This window comes from Micrasema longulum, unplaced genomic scaffold, assembly GCF_059751315.1.
Source record: "Micrasema longulum isolate JH-2025_06_02 unplaced genomic scaffold, ASM5975131v1 h1tg000191l, whole genome shotgun sequence".
Taxonomy (NCBI): domain Eukaryota; kingdom Metazoa; phylum Arthropoda; class Insecta; order Trichoptera; family Brachycentridae; genus Micrasema; species Micrasema longulum.
Genome location: NW_028277396.1, coordinates 949,440 through 968,111, shown reverse-complemented (window position 1 = coordinate 968,111; position 18,672 = coordinate 949,440). Strand labels below are relative to the sequence as shown.

At 31.6% G+C, this 18,672-nt stretch overlaps 1 protein-coding gene across 1 annotated transcript in view; it reads left to right on the top strand.

The window, feature by feature from the left end:
* LOC148283830 (EGFR adapter protein-like) overlaps positions 1-18,672 on the top strand; it is a 478,123-nt gene that overhangs the window by 27,659 nt on the left and 431,792 nt on the right. Inside the window, exon 2 of the mRNA XM_088243131.1 lies at positions 15,538-15,638. Within this exon, the coding sequence (XP_088099257.1) occupies positions 15,538-15,638 (101 nt within the window). The remainder of the gene's footprint in view (positions 1-15,537; positions 15,639-18,672) is intronic.

Below are 18,672 nucleotides of genomic sequence, written 5' to 3'. Positions count from 1 at the left end.
TCGTTGAAAATGGCCTCAAAATTGAAGTATTTGAGTATCTAAAAGGAGAATTATTATATAATATGTTATTGTACACCACAAAAAATAATTTAAATTTCCATGCGTTATATGAAAAGCGTCGATCGTCTGGTCAATAAATAAAATCATATAGTTCACGGTAGAAAACCATTTTTGTGATGTGGAATTAACGAATCTATACGATAATATAAAATTAATTTTAGAAATAAAGACGAGTAATACCATATAATCCACAAACTTGGAGTAATCAGTAACTGGTTTTATCACTTTTGCGAAACTTTCCGGACTATTATCTTTATTTTAAAATTTAATCTACACCCAACAAGGATAAATAATTGTAATTAAATTTTTATCTGATGGACCATTTTAAAAGTATTTTCTGAATTCACGGAAATAAATTCTATTTAACTCTGATTTAATTTCAATAATAAATTACAATGAATTTACACGAATTTTTTTTTAATGTTTTGCTTAAAAAATGGTTGAAGATTTAAAACGTCAATTCTTTCTCTCTCTCTTCCACGTCCGCTTCTAAAGGGAGCATGTGGACATTATCAGATGCCACCAGGAGACATTATCGTCAGCCAGAATTCTCGCCTCCTCCCACATCTATCCCGTGTCTCTTAGTTCCGCCAAATAAAGCCGAAAGATCGTCATCGACGAGACGTGTAAATAAGAGTCAACTTGGGTTTAGGTTCTCCTGAGGCATGCGCAGCACTTGACCAAGCCAGGTATACCACCGCATCCTCAAGAGGCTGCTGCGTACGTTCTCAGACTTCGTGAAATCGAACCTCTTTATGCCTAATATTCTCCTCAAGAACATTATCTCAGAACTCAGAAGTTTGGTGTTTTGAGTTTTAGTAAGGTGCCAAGATTCCCACCCATATAGAAGTACTGGCATTATACAAGGGTTGAATAATCGGCATTTTGTGTTCACCGAGTATCGACTAGAATTCCAGACAACAAGAATCGTGTTAAAAGTTGCTCCAGTAATTTCTAGGTGGGTTGCCAGCTCTTTGTTCGTGTTTTTAAAAAAAAATAAAAAAATATTCTTCAAAGTAAGCATAATTTACACGCTTATTGAAAGTTAATATATATATGAATAAACAAAACAACACAAAAAGATATTCAAGTTTCAAAAATAAACAAATAAATTAACACAAATAAAATAATATTGTCAGTTCCATACACTGCTGTCTTCTACGTATTCATTTAGTCCATAATAGACCTTTTTTCGCCTTTTATAAAAATGTTGAATTAATTGTCCGTCATAATTCAGACATTGTCGGGTATTCTAATGTAGAAGCGTAGGTACGCTGTGCCCCACAAACGATGTGCTTACCTTGCTAAGCCTTAATTTTGGGATAGCCAATTTGTCTTTTCTTTTAGTGCTATAATTATGTTTGTCGCTATTTTTTGAAAGAGAGATGTATTTTTAAGCACATAAATAATATTCTCACAAATATACCGTCACTATGTTTATTTAAAAAAAAAACTTTCTTAAAGAATCACAAAAATGTCATTTGTATATACCTCTCACTGCCCTCTTTTGCAAAACAAAAACTGCGGAAATATTGGCAGCCCGACCCCACACTAAAATGCCATAAGACACAATAGTGTGAAAGTAGCTAAAATAGATTATTATCGCTGTACAAACGTTATTAGTCGGATCTTCCTGACGGCGTATGCTGATGCACTAAGTCTTGCCGCTAAAGTTTTTATACGATTTTATCCTCAGTTATGTGAACTCCCAAGCATTTTAAAGTTTATAGATCCTCTGCACATTATTATGGAGAGGCTGATCAGGGACAATAAAAAAATGACACAGTTATGGATTTGTGAAGTTCAAGAAAAAACATTTCATATTAAAGAGTAATTAGTTTTTGACTTACATAAATTATTGCTTTAGAAAAATTTAGTGCATTTAGGTATAAGTGAATAAAAATAACAGGTAATTTTTATGCGATGGATTAAGACGGTATCTTGTTTGAAATAAATAATAAACCGGTGATTCGACTAAGCGATTAATCAAATGCCCTTGTATATTTGGGTGCCTTTATTTATCGATACACAACCTTCTAAATTTCGTATGTAGACATTTTGAAGCGGAAATTAGAATATAGCAAGTTAAATGGTTAGGAAAACATCCCTTGATTTCAGATTATTTTACATACATAGTTAAATGCTTCTATCCATATTTTGAAATAGTTTGTTTTGAGGTGCATTCTAGAAATTAACGAAATAAACGGACTCATTGACAGAGAGGGAAAAAGTTTTCGAGAAGGGAAAATGGAAGTCTAGGCATTTACAGGGCTTATGACCTGTCATTGGCTGGTTTGAGTGGCCACTTTACACACTGTGTAACATTCACCATTCTGCCCATGTTTGAACATCCACATTTCCTCAACTCTTCCATCTGTTGACTTTTGTGAAGTGAAAGAGCTGAAACCTTTATCGCGTGGGTGAGATTCATCCGGCTGAACCAAATCACCTACAGCCAATGACAGGTCATAAGCCCTGTAAATGCCTAGACTTCCATATTCCCTTCTCGAAAACTTTTTCCCTCTCTGTTGAAATAAATTTAAATATGAACAACTCCCTAGGGAGGAAATCCAGCCAGTCTGCAAGCATTTGGACATAATCAAACATTGTTGAATTACTACCTGGTAAAAGAAGAAGTATAAAAATTGGAAAATTGTTTCCAGGCGTTGCCTAGTAGGTGATTTGGTTCAGCCGGATGAATCTCACCCACGCGATAAAGGTTTCAGCTCTTTCACTTCACAAAAGTCAACAGATGGAAGAGTTGAGGAAATGTGGATGTTCAAACATGGGCAGAATGGTGAATGTTACACAGTGTGTAAAGTGGCCACTTAAACCAGCCAATGACAGGTCATAAGCCCTGTAAATGCCTAGACTTCCATATTCCCTTCTCGAAAACTTTTTCCCTCTCTGTTGAAATAAATTTAAATATGAACAACTCCCTAAGGAAATCCAGCCAGTCTGCAAGCATTTGGACATAATCAAACATTGTTGGACTCATTGACGTTTATTGCAACAGAGAGGGAAAATATTTTTGAGATAAAAATAGTATGGGGTTTTACTAGGCTTGTGAATTTGCTCATTTTTATTTCTTTGGGAAAATAACAACAATTTCAACATGAAATGTATACAATTTAACACTGTGCAAAGTATACCCTTCTGTTTTTTGTTTAAACATCCACATTTGTTTAACCATTCCATCTGTTGACTTTTGTGAAGAAAATTTGCTGAAACCTTTAATAATATTGGGTGAGATTCACCCGGCTGATGTATTTCACCTACTAGACAACGCCTGAAAATACTTTTAATTTTATTAAATGTTATAAAATATCTGTATATAACTACTTACCGACTTTTCTATATCTACCAGTTTCGAGACATACCCGTATATTCGTCAGGACACCAACCAAACTAACATGCCAAACCCATTATACACCTTCACCATTGTTGCGTTAAAATATAAAACCAAAATGCCGATTTGTTAGTTAAATCAACAATATTTTTAGTTTGTCCAAATTTTTGTATACAAAACCGGATTCAATCTCCTAGGGAGCTGTTAATGTTAACATATTACAACAGGCATGGAGAACATTTTAGAGAAGTGAATATAGAAGCTTAGGCATCTACAGGGCTTATGACCTGTCATTAGCCGGTTTATGTGGCCACTTTACACACTATGCAACATTAACCATGCTATCTATATTTGAACATCTATATTCCTTCAATTCTTTAGTATGTTGATAAATGTGAAGTTAAAGAGCTGAAACTTTTATTAATGTGTTTGAGATTCATCTGATTGAAATATTTCTCTCACATACTAGGCAACGATTAAATTAAAAAAAAAAAAATATGCTTCTTGGACCAGAAGGATTCATCAATCAGATGAATCTCAAACACATAAAAAAAGGTTCTAGCTCTTTAACTTCACAAACATCAACCGACGGTAGAATTGAAAGAATGTAGATATTCAAATATATGCAGAATAGTGAATGTTACAAAGCGTGTAAAGTGGCCACTTAAACCAGCCAATGACAGGCCATAAGCCCTGTAGATGCTTAGACTTCTATATTCCTTTCTCTAAAATGGTCTCCATCTCTGTTGTAATATGTTGAATGTTAGTTTGATTGGTGTCTTGACGAAGAGACAGCTACGTCTCGAAACCGATAGACATAGAAAAGTCAGTGAGCGGTTATTTACAATTATTTAATAACATTTAGTAAAATGATTGACCACAAAGTTAATGATAAAATAACTTATATTTAATATAAGTTCCTTATTAAAAAATATTTGGTACCCTTCCACCTATTCAGTCTTCAGACTGAAGATGCCCATTAGAGGGTGAAAGCGCTAGTTAGTAACTTATAATTACAATGGGATTACATCAAGAATTGTCAATAAATAACTGAAATAAAAACAAAGTAAATGCTTTAAATATCAATAGCTTTAAATTTTCTTTTATTAACACCGTTTGATTTGAGAACATATTATTAATTTAAATTATATATATATACATAACAAATTAAAATTCAAGACGTACATATTATAAAAAGAAAACACCAAAAATAATCTTTCCAAATAGTAGGGAAATCCTGCTCCGGAAAACCCCTTCGGATACATGGAACAGGTCAACATCCAGAGCGACGTTGTTCAACAAACTGTTGTAGCTAAGCACACCCTGGAGAAACTCGATCGGGTAGAGCCGAGGATAATACCCGCAATCTCTCATGTAGAGATATCTCAGAAACTTCTTTTAGATTTTCTCTATCATAAGAGAGTACCTCAGTTCACGTGGACCCCAAATCATCACAGACACTTTTGAGTCTACTTCGCAACAAGGAGTTGTAAAAAGTTCTTACTAGGCGGGTATTTTCGAAAACCCTGGTAGTCTGCAGAACGAATCCTAACATCTTTAATGAGTTATCTCTAATTGCCTCTATGTGATCAAATGCCGGGGCACCCACAAATCTAACACCCCGATCCTTAGCATTTGATTTTTGTATCAGATTCTGGTTGTTCATTTTGTAGCGAAAAAATTGAGTATTTTGGGCCCTAGTGAAAGATGCTTGGAAATATTAAACCTTTAAATTTGGATATGATTGAAGAAAACGACGTTATGTTTCGATGCGTATTTACTATATGATTAGTTATATACTACATAATTGATAATTGAGCTGTTCAAACTGATGAACTACTAAACTATTACTTCATGTTTGAACTAAATTATACTAAACTACTGATCTACGACTGATGGTACCTAATTCTACTGCTTTTATAGTAGTTGCTCATAGTGTTCTTTTTACTTCCGAGTGGAGAATTAAGGTCCTCTTCTATTTCGGCTTACTGTAAGCAATTTGACATCCGTGCTAAGTTATCAGTATTGTAATTGTGTTTATTTATTTTATTTATTTACAATTTTTATCAAAAATACAATTGTACGATCACTTTGCCCAGCTAACAAGGGTACATACCCCGTTCCAAGCTAGGCAATTACATTTCTATATATGATAATAGTTAACAAATTAATAGAGAGCACATACTAATAAAATATAAACTTACTCGTTACCCCATTTATATATTTTTAATAAAAAAATTGTGACTTCAAAAAAAAAAACTTTTTGATACACTGTAAAATAAAACATTTGTCAATGTCCAATAAGTTTATGTTCCTTTAATTATGTTTATTTTATTATAATACCAAAATTTTAAATTGTTCAACTATATTATGAAAACCCCTCTCCTCCACTCCTCCACTCTATTTCCTCATCCCTTAACCTTCTTAAGAGCTCTTTTTTTTCAAATGTCTTATATAATATATTATTTTTCTCTTTACTGTGTAACATGTTCTCTCATTATATTTGTGAACAACTTTAACTGGATGTATGTACCATTTTTCATATTTTGTATTCTTGTATAACAACTGTTGTTTTTCCTTAATAAAAAAAAAAAAAAAGTAAACACATTTTGATACATATACATACAGACATACACAAATATATATCTTTATATGTACACACACATATATACAGATAAATAAATAGAAATACATACATACATACACATATATACACATATACACACCCTTATACACATGTACATACATACAGACGTACATACACCCATGCGCATACACATACATACATTCATAAAACATAGACAATTTATTTATAATTCGAAACTTCATGTTTGCCTTCTGTATAAATATTTTTTTAAATTATTCTTTATTTTCATATCTTGTTTTCGACATTCAGTAAGAATCTCCAATCCGCGGCATGCATCAACCTTTCTGACTCCCTACGACCAATGTCATGAAAGAGCGAGGTCAACACCTTCCGCAACTTGACAACACTTGCGTCTTTCCACGATTCTGGCAAAAAGTAATGGACCTTTTTGCCTACGCAATAGTGTTGTCTCGATGCCAGAACAGTGTTGACCCCTTCACTTAGTATCAGATCCCTATTAAAGTATCTTGTATTATGGTTGTGGTTGACGCTTGAGTAAATGTCTCTATTTATGTGTGTAACCACTACCGTTCTCAATATATACTGTTGAATAACATTCAGTACTACAGTAATTCTTTGAAGAGCAAGTCGCTTGGATAACGAAATGTTTTTTTCAAAATTGCTCGGATTAAAGATTTCTGTGCAATTGCTTCCGGTTCAAGGGCGGGTTTTGTGCAAGCTTCCCAACCAATTAGACCGTAAGTCAACCCAGAATTTGCCAGTACATGGTATAGGTGTTTCAAGTCCGCGACTTTAATTATATTTCTAAGTGGGATGAAAAAATGTATCGAGCGCTATTATTTTGTTGTTTACGCACAACAAATGTATGATTCACCTTCTGCAGTGTTCTCAAAACGATAGTAGGTCAGGTGACAGTGGGCATTGGTTTCTGGGTGAGTTCCACGATACTATTAACTAATTTTAATAATATTTCTTCTTATAAATATTTCATCTCATTCTTACATAAACCCCCTTTTCTGTAATTTTACAGTTCACAAATTAGGTACTCGTTTATGTGTTAAACGTTTAATTAAGATACTCTTGTGACAGTAGAGTTAGGTTCGCAATTTGTACGTGTGTTAGGTATTAACATATATAGTTAGAGAACTTCCTTAAGTAACTAGGGTGATACCTCTGTGGTTGTTGAGAGTGTATTGCTTGTTTGTGACACTGGCACTATCAACTATTCTCACTGATACTGTGTTAGTATAGGAGTGTGGAGTATTTGTGTACAGAATTAAATAACATGTGAGTTTACACCGCCATTTTTATTCCCAATACAGGTATTAAGATTTTTTAAATATACAGATTAATGATAATTCTAGCCAATGACAGGTAATCACAGTTCTGTATATGCTTAGGCATCATCATGGATCGTACAGCTTAATTAAAATGGAAGTGGGTTGGAAACTTGGTGAGCCAAAATTATGGCCAGAATAATACAAATTGGCAAACAAAAGAGGTATTGGCCACAAAAAAATGGGTCGACGACATTCCTTCAATGATCGGTAGAACGTGGTTGGTAAAAGCGGTTGAATTAAGGTCTATAATAAGCAAAAAGGCAGCTGTTTGCAAAAGTCATATTTTAAAATATAAAGCTTTTGAGTATCTATCTTACCTTACACAAAAAAAAAAAAACTGTAAATAATCATAAGTAAAAACACAGTATGTCCGAAACCTGTGTGTGTTATATCTAAACTGAGCTTTTGCTTATGTACCTCTAGATATTTTTTATTTTATTGAAATAAACGGCACTTAGTTCCTTTTACATATAAATTGCATATAATAAAACACATACATGTAAGCGGAATAAGTAAAATAAAGTATTTAAAACAAATTATTTCCAAACAGTTATTTACAAATTAAGGAGTAAAAAAAAACAGTTAAAATTATATTACTTGTAAAAATACTCGAAAAATTAAATATTTGGTCATAGAAATATTTTGAACCTGTAAAAAAAAAAAAAAAGTAAGAAAGCAACACATTAATAAAAAAATAAAACAATTTTGGGTAACACTAAACGAAGATTTTTCTTTTTTAAATTACATGTATTATTATTTAAAACTACTACTTTGGTAACTTATATAAATATACATTTAAATACATACTGAAAAAAAAAATTGATAAGAGAAGTATTTTGTACCTTAAAATTAAATCTAGAAAAGAAAATAAAAAAAAACATTAGTAAAGAAATTTAATCAATTTTGAAGAGTACTAAATAATAATAAAAAAATGTTATCTAGAACTATTAGGTACTAACTTCTCCTACCCATGAAATACAGGTGAAGGGCCGTCCTACATATTGCTTAAAAATTTATAAAACATTATATCGTTTTTGGTATAGAAATAATTATTCTTATCGCTCATTGCTGTATATAAAATTTTCTTGTAGAACATATTATTGTTTAAATCTGCATTAACTTTGTGGATTAACATGATTAAATATATATTTAATAAAACGAATTGTTTTTAGACCACTTGAATTTATTTCAATGCACTTCAACGCATTTCCCATTTTTCTGCAATGCAATTTTTGTTGAATATTACCTCATATTTAACCCAGTTAGTGATTTTTGTCTAAAAACTGCCCCTTTGTTTATGATGACAGAATAGATGAAGCTAATTTTCTTCATACTTTCATTACACATAATAAACCAACACGCAATACACGCATGGGAATGAAATAATAATAAAAATATATTCCAGTAAAATCCCTAAATTGTGCAGAGCCAATTCTACCACATTAAACAAAAGCATATTTAATTTTAATAAAATATTGTAGAGATAACTTACATAATATGTATGATATATTATTTTAAAAGATAATAAATTCCTAAAAAATTTAAACTGAAGTAAGGAGAGAATTTTTTTGCACAAGTGAGATACAATAAAATAAAATTATTTATATTATGTCCTAATGGTTGTCTCAGCATTTCCAGTTATCGCGCAAACAGAGGAATATGAACCCACCCTGCAATGGTTTGTAGAAGTGTGTTGTCGGAGCTTTTTAGGCTTTCCCATAGGCTCCACGCTTTTTGGCGAAGTAGGGCAGCAAAGGTGTTCACCTGTCTAATATCTAAACGATATTTTCTTTTTCCACATTTGCCGCTCCTGAAGCAGGTGGACATCACCAGACTTTTCTAGGAAACCCTATGTCTAGTCAGCACTCTCGCTTCCTCCCACGTCAATCATGCGTCCCTTAGTTGCACCGAATAAAGCCGAAAGATCGTCATCAACAGCCTTCCAGGATGGCGCGAGCTAGCAGGTGTGAAGAAGAAGAGACTTGGGTTGAGGTTCTCCTGAGGCATGTCCAAGCCTAGTCCGCTGCTGCACCTTCAAAACGCTCGTTATAGGAGGCCGCTGCGTTCGTTCTCAGAGTGAAAGATGCCATACGTAAATATGAAAATCAATCATATGAATAGGGGAATATCACATGCCACGAATTCCGATAAAAATGTACAAAATAGATTAAGAAAAAATAATTGTATTTTAAAAATCAATATGGATGTTGTTGAGAAATGTTTTCATATTTAAATTTAAAATATAAATTATTAAAAAATATGTCCCTACAAAAATGCGACATGTTTGGCTTTAATAAATGTTTCGTCAAGATTCGTGACGATGCTCTATTTAAATTTCAATGGTCACAAACAAAGTACAAAATTTACACAAATCGTGAAGTATTAGGGGCTTGGCCAATGAATGTATAAGAATTTTTTATGCAAATTTAAAATTATTCATAAAAAAAAAATTATGCTACTAACAAGTAGATAGAAAAAACTTTTTTTTTACGAGACAGTATTTCATAGAACATTATTAATTCAATTGTAAAAAAAGTTATGATACTCTATTATGCTTGCTTAACTCAGCCGATGACAGAATTACGGGCTTTGTAAATGCCTGAATTTCTATAAACGTAGATAGTTTTTTTACACGGGTTAAAAATATTATGGTAAAAAATTTTTTTTACTTTCATTTAACAATGCTTTGTGGCAATATAATAAGAATAATCTTCGTTTTTGGAACTCCATTCAATGTTTTTTTTGCATACTAGGCACAGAAAAGTATGCACCTTTCTAACACTTTTTGTTTTTATGTTTTATTTTTTAATAAAATTAAAGTACAATCATACGTTAACGTTTTTTTTTATAATTCCTAAATGAATTTCAAACCTGAAAATCTAGCCACCATTGTTCTTTTTTAAGTGTACTTTTTTATACGATCTACGTAGAACGTATCCTCCATGTAAAAAGAAGTTCCAGTGAATATGCATATCGTATATTATTTTATTTACTTACGTAGAATCCTAAAATCTCTCTTGAGTAAACTCGGCCTATGGCAGGGGTGGGGTACACACCGCCCCACCCTCGCCTTAGCCGGGTAATTGCCAGTCGGTGACACGTCTCTAGAACACACGTGGATAGCTATATCGCCGCTAGAATGCTGTTCACATAACTTCCGCACATCCGGAGCAGGGGTTGTAATGCATGTTTTGATTCAGTTGAGTACAGTAAATGAAAAAAAGACGCCGTGTTTAATTATGTGCAAGCAAATTGCTTTGAGTTGTTATTACGAGCAAAATACCAATTATGGTTTCGTGGTAGCTTTGCAAACTTTTAAAAGCTAGAGGTTCGACCCTACTCTACCACAAATTGATTTCCATTTTCCCATAGCACTATTATTAACACATAGAGTAATGTCACTTGCACTCGAGCATATCTCTTCATGGACAAAAAACATGGACTTCTCATAAATCCAACAAAAACCCAAATCGTACTTCTTAGTAGTAAACGAATGTATTCAAAAGTGAAATTTTCCACACTTCCTCTTTTCAAAATATATGGTGCAGAAATTCCATTCATGACTTCAGTCAAAAACTTAGGTATTGTCATTCATAAGCATTTAGGGTGGCACGATCAGGTTAACGAAGTTAGTCGTAAACTTTATAGCAGTTTGCAGTCACTTAAAAGATTACAGAATTTATTGCCAATTAATGTTATGCAAACATTAGTCCAGAGCTTACTTTTTCCACTCCTTGACTATGCGAATGTATGTTATCCAGATGCTCACTCTGAATTACTTGATAAGTTAAAACGATTGCAGAATATTTGTAAATGTTATATCTTTGATCTTCGCAAATTTGACCACATAACCGAGTATCGCACGCAACTATACTGGCTCAGTATCAGGCATAGAAGAAACATTCACATTCTCTCACTTCTTCACATTATCTTAAATAATCCCACTTTGCCTATTTATCTGAGAGAGCTCTTCTAACCTCTTTCACAACACGGACTATTTCTTCGTTCTAGTAACGAGAAAACCTTTTTAATACCCTGTCATCGCTTTAACTTTCTTGCCTTCTCTTTCACAGTAGTAGTCGCTCGATTGTGGAATAATCTACCCACTAATGTTAGAGACGCCCCTTCTTTATTTACATTTAAGTCGAGATTAAAAAGTCACTATCTAAATATTAAAATTATTCTCATTTCCTTCTTTTTTCCTTCCCATCCCCGCTCCACTCTTCATAGTATAGTGTTAATTTTTAATTTTTTTTATTGTTAATTTTTGTTTTTAATTTTTGTATAAAATTGTAAGATTCAATATGTCCATGTATTTGTAATTTTCTCAAACTGAACGGTTTGGGTAGGTAGAAAGAAATTGCCTTAAGGCAATATGCCCGCCCTTATATGTATATATATATTGTATATATATATAAAGTGTTCAATAAATAAATAAATATTATTTACGACTAGCTGTTAATTAATTTTTTTAGGTACAAATTTTTTTATATTTTATTTTTAGTACAAATTTTTGATCAATCTATGTTTTGTTGGCTGGAAGAAGATATTAACAATAAGTCCGCCAAAGTTCTTATTCTTTAGGCTTGAAAATATAAAATAAAATAATTATTGTAGAGAATAAAAAGTAATAATTTTATTCATACCTGTGCGGTTCTGTGGATTAAATGATCCCTGTAGTACCATTAAATTTTTTTAAAGATAAAACTGTTTAAAGAGAACCGACATTTTACGAAACGTAAAAGTTTTGGTCTGATCTAAATAATTATGTTGCTATAAAGTTTCCCTTCATAGTATATTTGTTTGCATACTAATACATTAAAAAATGTACCAAAATTTGATGTTAAGATTTTCTATGACTTTTTTATACTTTGAAGATAGTAGCTAGAAACTGACCGAAGTATCAGAAGAGAAAATGCCACCCGGCGCTGAGTCCTGTAAAAAAACTCGCAATGAATGGCGCGGAGTGTAGACGCCAGCTGTGGTATACTCATTATATTCCAACGAAAAACTCCAGAAATTATATCAAGAGAAGATTTCATTCTACGCGTAGAAGAGTATATTGGAACACAACTGAAAATGACCGAACGTTTTAAAAGAATTAGTGTTTCGACGGAAGTAATACAATGTAAACATTGAAAGTTAAATTAAATTTACAGTTTAATGATGTTCTCCACCCGTGTTTGTTAGGTTAATTAAATAGAAATTCGTTCAATTCGTTATGAAAATACCACCAGAAAACACAAAGCTTGAAGACATATCCGATTAGCCGTTAGCCATATTCACTTTGCGGCGCATATTACAAGTTAAAATGTTGACGCGCGTACGTACTGCATATGAATCTACATAACAAATACCCGTAATATTACGTATGTACATACATTATGGTCACCATACGGGAAACAGCTATAGATTTAATTAAAGATAAGGATTTCATCTGGTGACCCACTTCTACGGTACATTATTATTTTTGTGTGAGCGCTTTCTTTTCAGATAAAGCCTTTTCGCTTGGACAGTAGTCAAAAGCAGACCGTATTTTAAGATGAATTTTGCATCACGAAAAACTCGCCAAAGGTTCTAAAAGCGGAAAGCTCCATCTGAATTGCTATGGCGTGATGTATTTTAATTTAATTTATTAAACAGTTTTCCAGCGTAACGAGCGAACCTCTACCAACCTAACTTGTGTAAAATTTTAAGGTAGTTAAGCTTAGCTGAGCGAGTTTTTATAAAGTTATTTTTATTCTTTACAAGCAGAATATGCCTCTTGGTTATTCTTTTTATGTCGTAACACATTAAATTACCCCATAAAAGTACAATAAACACACAAATAAGGAACTAAAGGTCTTTCAAATTATTTTACTCTTTGAAAAAGGTTACTTTAAATAACGGTACACACGAGAATTTGTCCTGTATACATTAAATGAATTTAGCCATTCTGTATTTTTAATCCAATGATTATTTTAACATTTTAAAAAGGTTTTTCTAGATAAATGCGGCATGCGACATGCAGTATGTTTGTTTTGAGTAAGTTCTAAGTAAAACGTTTGAAAACTTTGTCATTGTCTGGATTTTTTTTTTGAGAATCTAAGCCTAACTGACACCCAACATTTAATAGAAAATGACCGATAAATTTCAATATCGAGAACTGGAAAAAACAGAGATTTTGGTCAAAATTTAGCTAAAATCGCATTTATTTTTGTTTGGTTGTTGAATTCCTATAAAAAAGGATTTTTGTAATAAATTTACAAAACTATCGAATAAATCTGTTTTGTACACTTAATCTCATTTAAAATTATAGGAAAAGCAATTGAAGATAAGCGATTCGCAATAAACTGGTAATATCAAGTGTTCAAGGGAGGAATTTGAGACGATATCCCCTTTTATAGAACTCTCCGCGTAAGAAACGTAATAATACTTTTTGTCGAAAGGGCAAATAGCCAAGCATTTTCTAAACGATGGCCCAACGTTACCCAATACTTGAGATAAATATCTATTTTGGTAAGCGGCTCCGGTTTATAATTTGAGATACAAAATGGTATAAAATAAAAACAAATCGACTGTGAGCAGTATTATAAACAAATGACTTTCTTATCAGAAACTGCCTATAAGGGGTATTCTTGTAATGGAAAAGTAACGAATAAAGTAAGTAAAAACAACTTTGTTTTTAACCACTTATTTATTTTTCTACCGACCGGTTTCAAAGCATAGAAAAAGATAAAAACTTAAGCCATCTTGACTTGTCTTTAACAATAAAAAAAATAAAAATGATTTCGATATCTACCGTAAACCAACAAATACAGATACATTTACAAGGCCTATGACCTGTAATTGCATGGTTTAAGTCGCCACTTTACATACTGTGTAACATTCACCATTTTTCTCATGTTTAAGCATCCATAATTCTTCAATTGTTGATTTTAATGAAGCTAAAGAGCTGAAATCTTTATTGCTGTGAAGAGATTCATCTGATTGAATCATTTCACATACTAGGCAACGCCTGAAAACAATTTTCCAATTTTTAAACTTCTTGGACCAGTTGGTTGTATTACAATATTTGAGTTTGTCCAAATGTTTGTTGCCAAAATACTGGATTTCACTCTCTCGGGAGTCATTAAGATTAACAAATTACAACAGGGATGGAGGATACCTTAAAGAAGGGAATATGGAAGTCGAGGCATTTACAGGGCTTATGCCCTGTCATTGGCTGGGTTAAGTGGCCACTTTACACACTGTGTAACATTCGACATTTTGCCTATGTTTGAAAATCCATATTTCTTAAATTCTTTGATTTGAAGTTCCATATTTCTAAAGTTGTGAAGAGATTCATCTGTCATTGTTTCACATACTAGGCAACGCCTGAAAACATTTTTCCAACTATTAAACTTCTTCTTGGACCAGTTATATATTTAAGTATTAATGTAGTATTCACGAAATGATCAATACTTTTCGAAACTAGCGACAAAACTTAAGTATAACTCATCAAAATCGAACCATTTAGAGACTTAACCTTAAATTACCCCACTGTAAAACTAGATTAGCACAGAGACATGCACTTTTTGCTTCAAGATTATACAATATATTATATACTAATGATATGACAGGCATGAGAAGTTTTACCAATCAAACCTTTAAAAAACATGCAAAAATATTGGTATTAAATATTTATATTGTGAATTTTTACATATGCGTAAGTGTATGTGTATATATGTATGTGTATATATACTATGTATGTGTTAGTACATATATGTATGTACGTATGTATGACACTATATAATTGCTTTCAAGAAATGAATAATAAAGGTGGGCTGGTCACCGATTAAAGAGTTAATCAGGCCAAATAGGTAAAAAAGGATATAGATTTGTAATTTTATCTTATAGGATAAATGTATTAGTTAAAATTTTATAGAATATCTATTCAAAATTAAACATTTTTTTCTTCTGCACGGGACACCCGAGTGGAAGGAACCGCCGTGATAAAGGAATGCGTAGTAGCTCAAAAACCGGTTGGTAATAAAATAAATAATAAATGGTTGAAAATAAAGTGACTTTATTTCAATTATATATAATACATAGCCACGAAGTAAGCCCTTTTACTAATAAAAATACCGCTTACCTCATTGTTCTTCTTACCCATTTATTTCGTTTATCTTATAATATAATTTTCTCTTTTTCTTTATCAGGTAGAGGTGACCAGAGAAGCAAGACTTTGGGAATAGAATCATCAAATATTCCTCCCCAAAAATCAACTTTATTGTTCTCAACATCTTCAAGAGCAGCAAATGTAAGTAGAAACTATATTTTAAATTTGATTGAACGCTAACTTTTACAGACTAACGCATAGTAAAAAAATATTCTTATAAATTTTCACATAATATAAGTATTTTACAATTTACATTTTATGGGTTGAATTAGAAGACATTTTTAGAGGTAAGTATCAAGTTGTTAATAATTTTTACATTTTATAATTATTAAGGTGAGTTAAAACTAATATTCCCTTGTCAAACATACTAACCGACATACAAAAATAATTCTCTTCAAGGTAATGCCACTGCCTGGTATCACCAATACTATTTTGTATATCATAAACTTTTCTGCTCAAATTTACAAATTTAAAACACACGTTTAATCATGATATTCACAACCACATGACACGAAATTCAAAGAATCTTCATGTATCTAAATTTGGCTCAACGAAGTTCGGCAAAAAGTCTCGGGAAAATATTGGCCATTTCTAATTTAAACTGCCCGATGAATTAAAAAACGAAATGTAGAATGGCGAATCTAAAAATGTTGCAATTATTATTTTTACTCAAATATGTTGGATAGTGAAAGTTTTTAATTTAATTTATATAAATAGTGTACTATACTGCATTTCATGTTTCTAATATTATGTTTTATTACTATTTTGGATTGTTTTAACTTAAATTATATTGTGTCTCAATAATGTTTTCTTTTTATGTTCTGCCCCAAATCAGTGTTTTTTTATAACTCCTGGGAGTATTATATATTGTTCAATTCGACAATAATTATAATAAAATATAAATGTATTTTTACGAGGTTTTTAGTTTCTTGTTAGTTAAGGTTAATTCGTCATCATTTATCTAAGAATCTACACTGATAGATTGACTAATTTTTATAAATATAAGTTCTAGTAAAAATAGTTCAAAACGTTGTTACATCAGTTAAATTATAAATGTTTGTCATCAAAACTTAGATTGTTATGACTGAACTGAGTATTGCTCTAAAATGCAATATTTAGGAGAAAAAGTCTATACGGAAATGTAAATGGCTAAATCAAACGGCATTGGAGACCTTTTTCAGAAATATATCAAAGTTAGTATATGATTGGAACTTACAACTTTTAAGATTACAGTACAACTTCAATAAAGGGTACAATTTAATCTCAAAACGTGAAACCCGATAAATGCTCGTTATTTCGTATCGAAATAAATCAATACACTTTTCATTTCATATTTCGGGTCAATTGTGAACTATTTTAGACCGCAAATATTACCAAAGACTCAAAATAACAGAAATGTTGAGGTTTGTATCCAACAGAACAACATAGATACTTCAGCTTTAGGGAAACTATTGCAAAGCCAACTGCTGACAATAATAACTTTTCCCGAAACAAATCAGTAGACAGATTGTTCCATAAGTGGGATTATTTTGTTTTTGATAAGAATTTACTTTAAAATTTCATTCATATTATAGATAAACTTTTGATTTATGTAGTTGGATACTTCGATCTGGAAAAAAACATCTGGTGTTTTGTTAAATTTACTACTTTTAATTTTCCAATGAACTTTTCATAAACGACTTATATTTAATACCTCGAGATTGTTATCTATACTTTTTTCTAACCCAATTCCAAAATTTAGATTCTTAGAAATATGTACAAGTACAAGCAGCATTATCATTAGAAACTTTTGTAAACAAACTTGCTCGCTGTTTTAATAAAACAGATAAAGTTTTAGATTTTATAAATCTTAGCGTGGAAGTTTTAGGACATCATTTTGTAAACAACAAATTTGTATTTTTTGCTCATTTAAAGTACAAACATTTGAGAACGAATTACAGTTAAGATTTTTACAGATTTCTAATTGTTATTAAATATTTGTATACAACAACTTAATAACTTTTTTATTTTTACCGGTTTTTTGACGTACTCGTCTCAAAATTACCTTCACTATAGTTGTTGCACTTAAATGTAAAACCAACGTGCCATGCATTTTAATAAGCAACCTTTGCGTGCACTGATAAGGTTATGACATTTTAAAACATTAAAAGAATAACTAGAAATAGAACAAGAAATATTTTTAAAAATATATAAGTAGTATTAGAATGTTGATAATATTTTACAGATCATTACCAAACATAAATTACTTAAACAGGTTTGAATAGATTTGTAATTTCTGTTGATTATGTGTAGTATTTTGCTTTGCTAAAAATACAGTAGTAAAAACTAATTGATTAAACGTGTAACTAACTTTATATTATTCTACCTTTTAATTCTTAATTTCTAGATGTCGTCGAGCGAAAAACTCGGAAATTTTACTTAAATAATTAAGTTTTCTAAAAAGGGAAAATAACGTTTCGCTCTAAAAAGGACCAGAGTTCCTGATGCTTCACACCTAACGAAAATTGCTTCTTCACAAAACGAGGCGGGTATTCTTTTGGAAAATCGTTGAAAATTAAGGTCGGCAGTAACAAAACTTTATGGCTACACCCAAATAGAGGGCTTCTGTTCTATTTACAAGTGACAAGAACAGAAAAAGAAAGGAGTTTTTTTCAATTTAGAATACAAATTAATATATTGTCCTAAATTGAATTCGAAAAGACCGCACACGAAGTCTCTACACGATTAAAAACTCTTACAATATTGGTTTACGGATAAAAAAATGTCTTTAACATTTTGTGTGAAAAAACTCCCCCGTGTCACAGTGTGTTAACCTTAGGTAACCTGAGGTTAGGAAATGATTGCCTGATAATCCTTGTCTCTTTTCATATTATGTAAATTATATGTGTTTCTTGCTTAGTTATCTAATTAAATTACATCTCTTTGATTCAAATGATTTTTTTTATATATCTGTTTAACTGACCATTTGAGAAAATATTTCATTTGAAATTATTTAATATACGTAAATATGAGATATAGTTTTTTTCTCATGTCTTTAATTTTACTTGAAGCTTACAAAAAAATGTGGCAATCGTGGCAACATTTGTGGTAGTTGCCGAGTTATTAATGAATTTGGTGCAATTCGCAACACTTGTTACATCACAAGAACGGGCGAGTTCAAGTAAAATTAATAGAA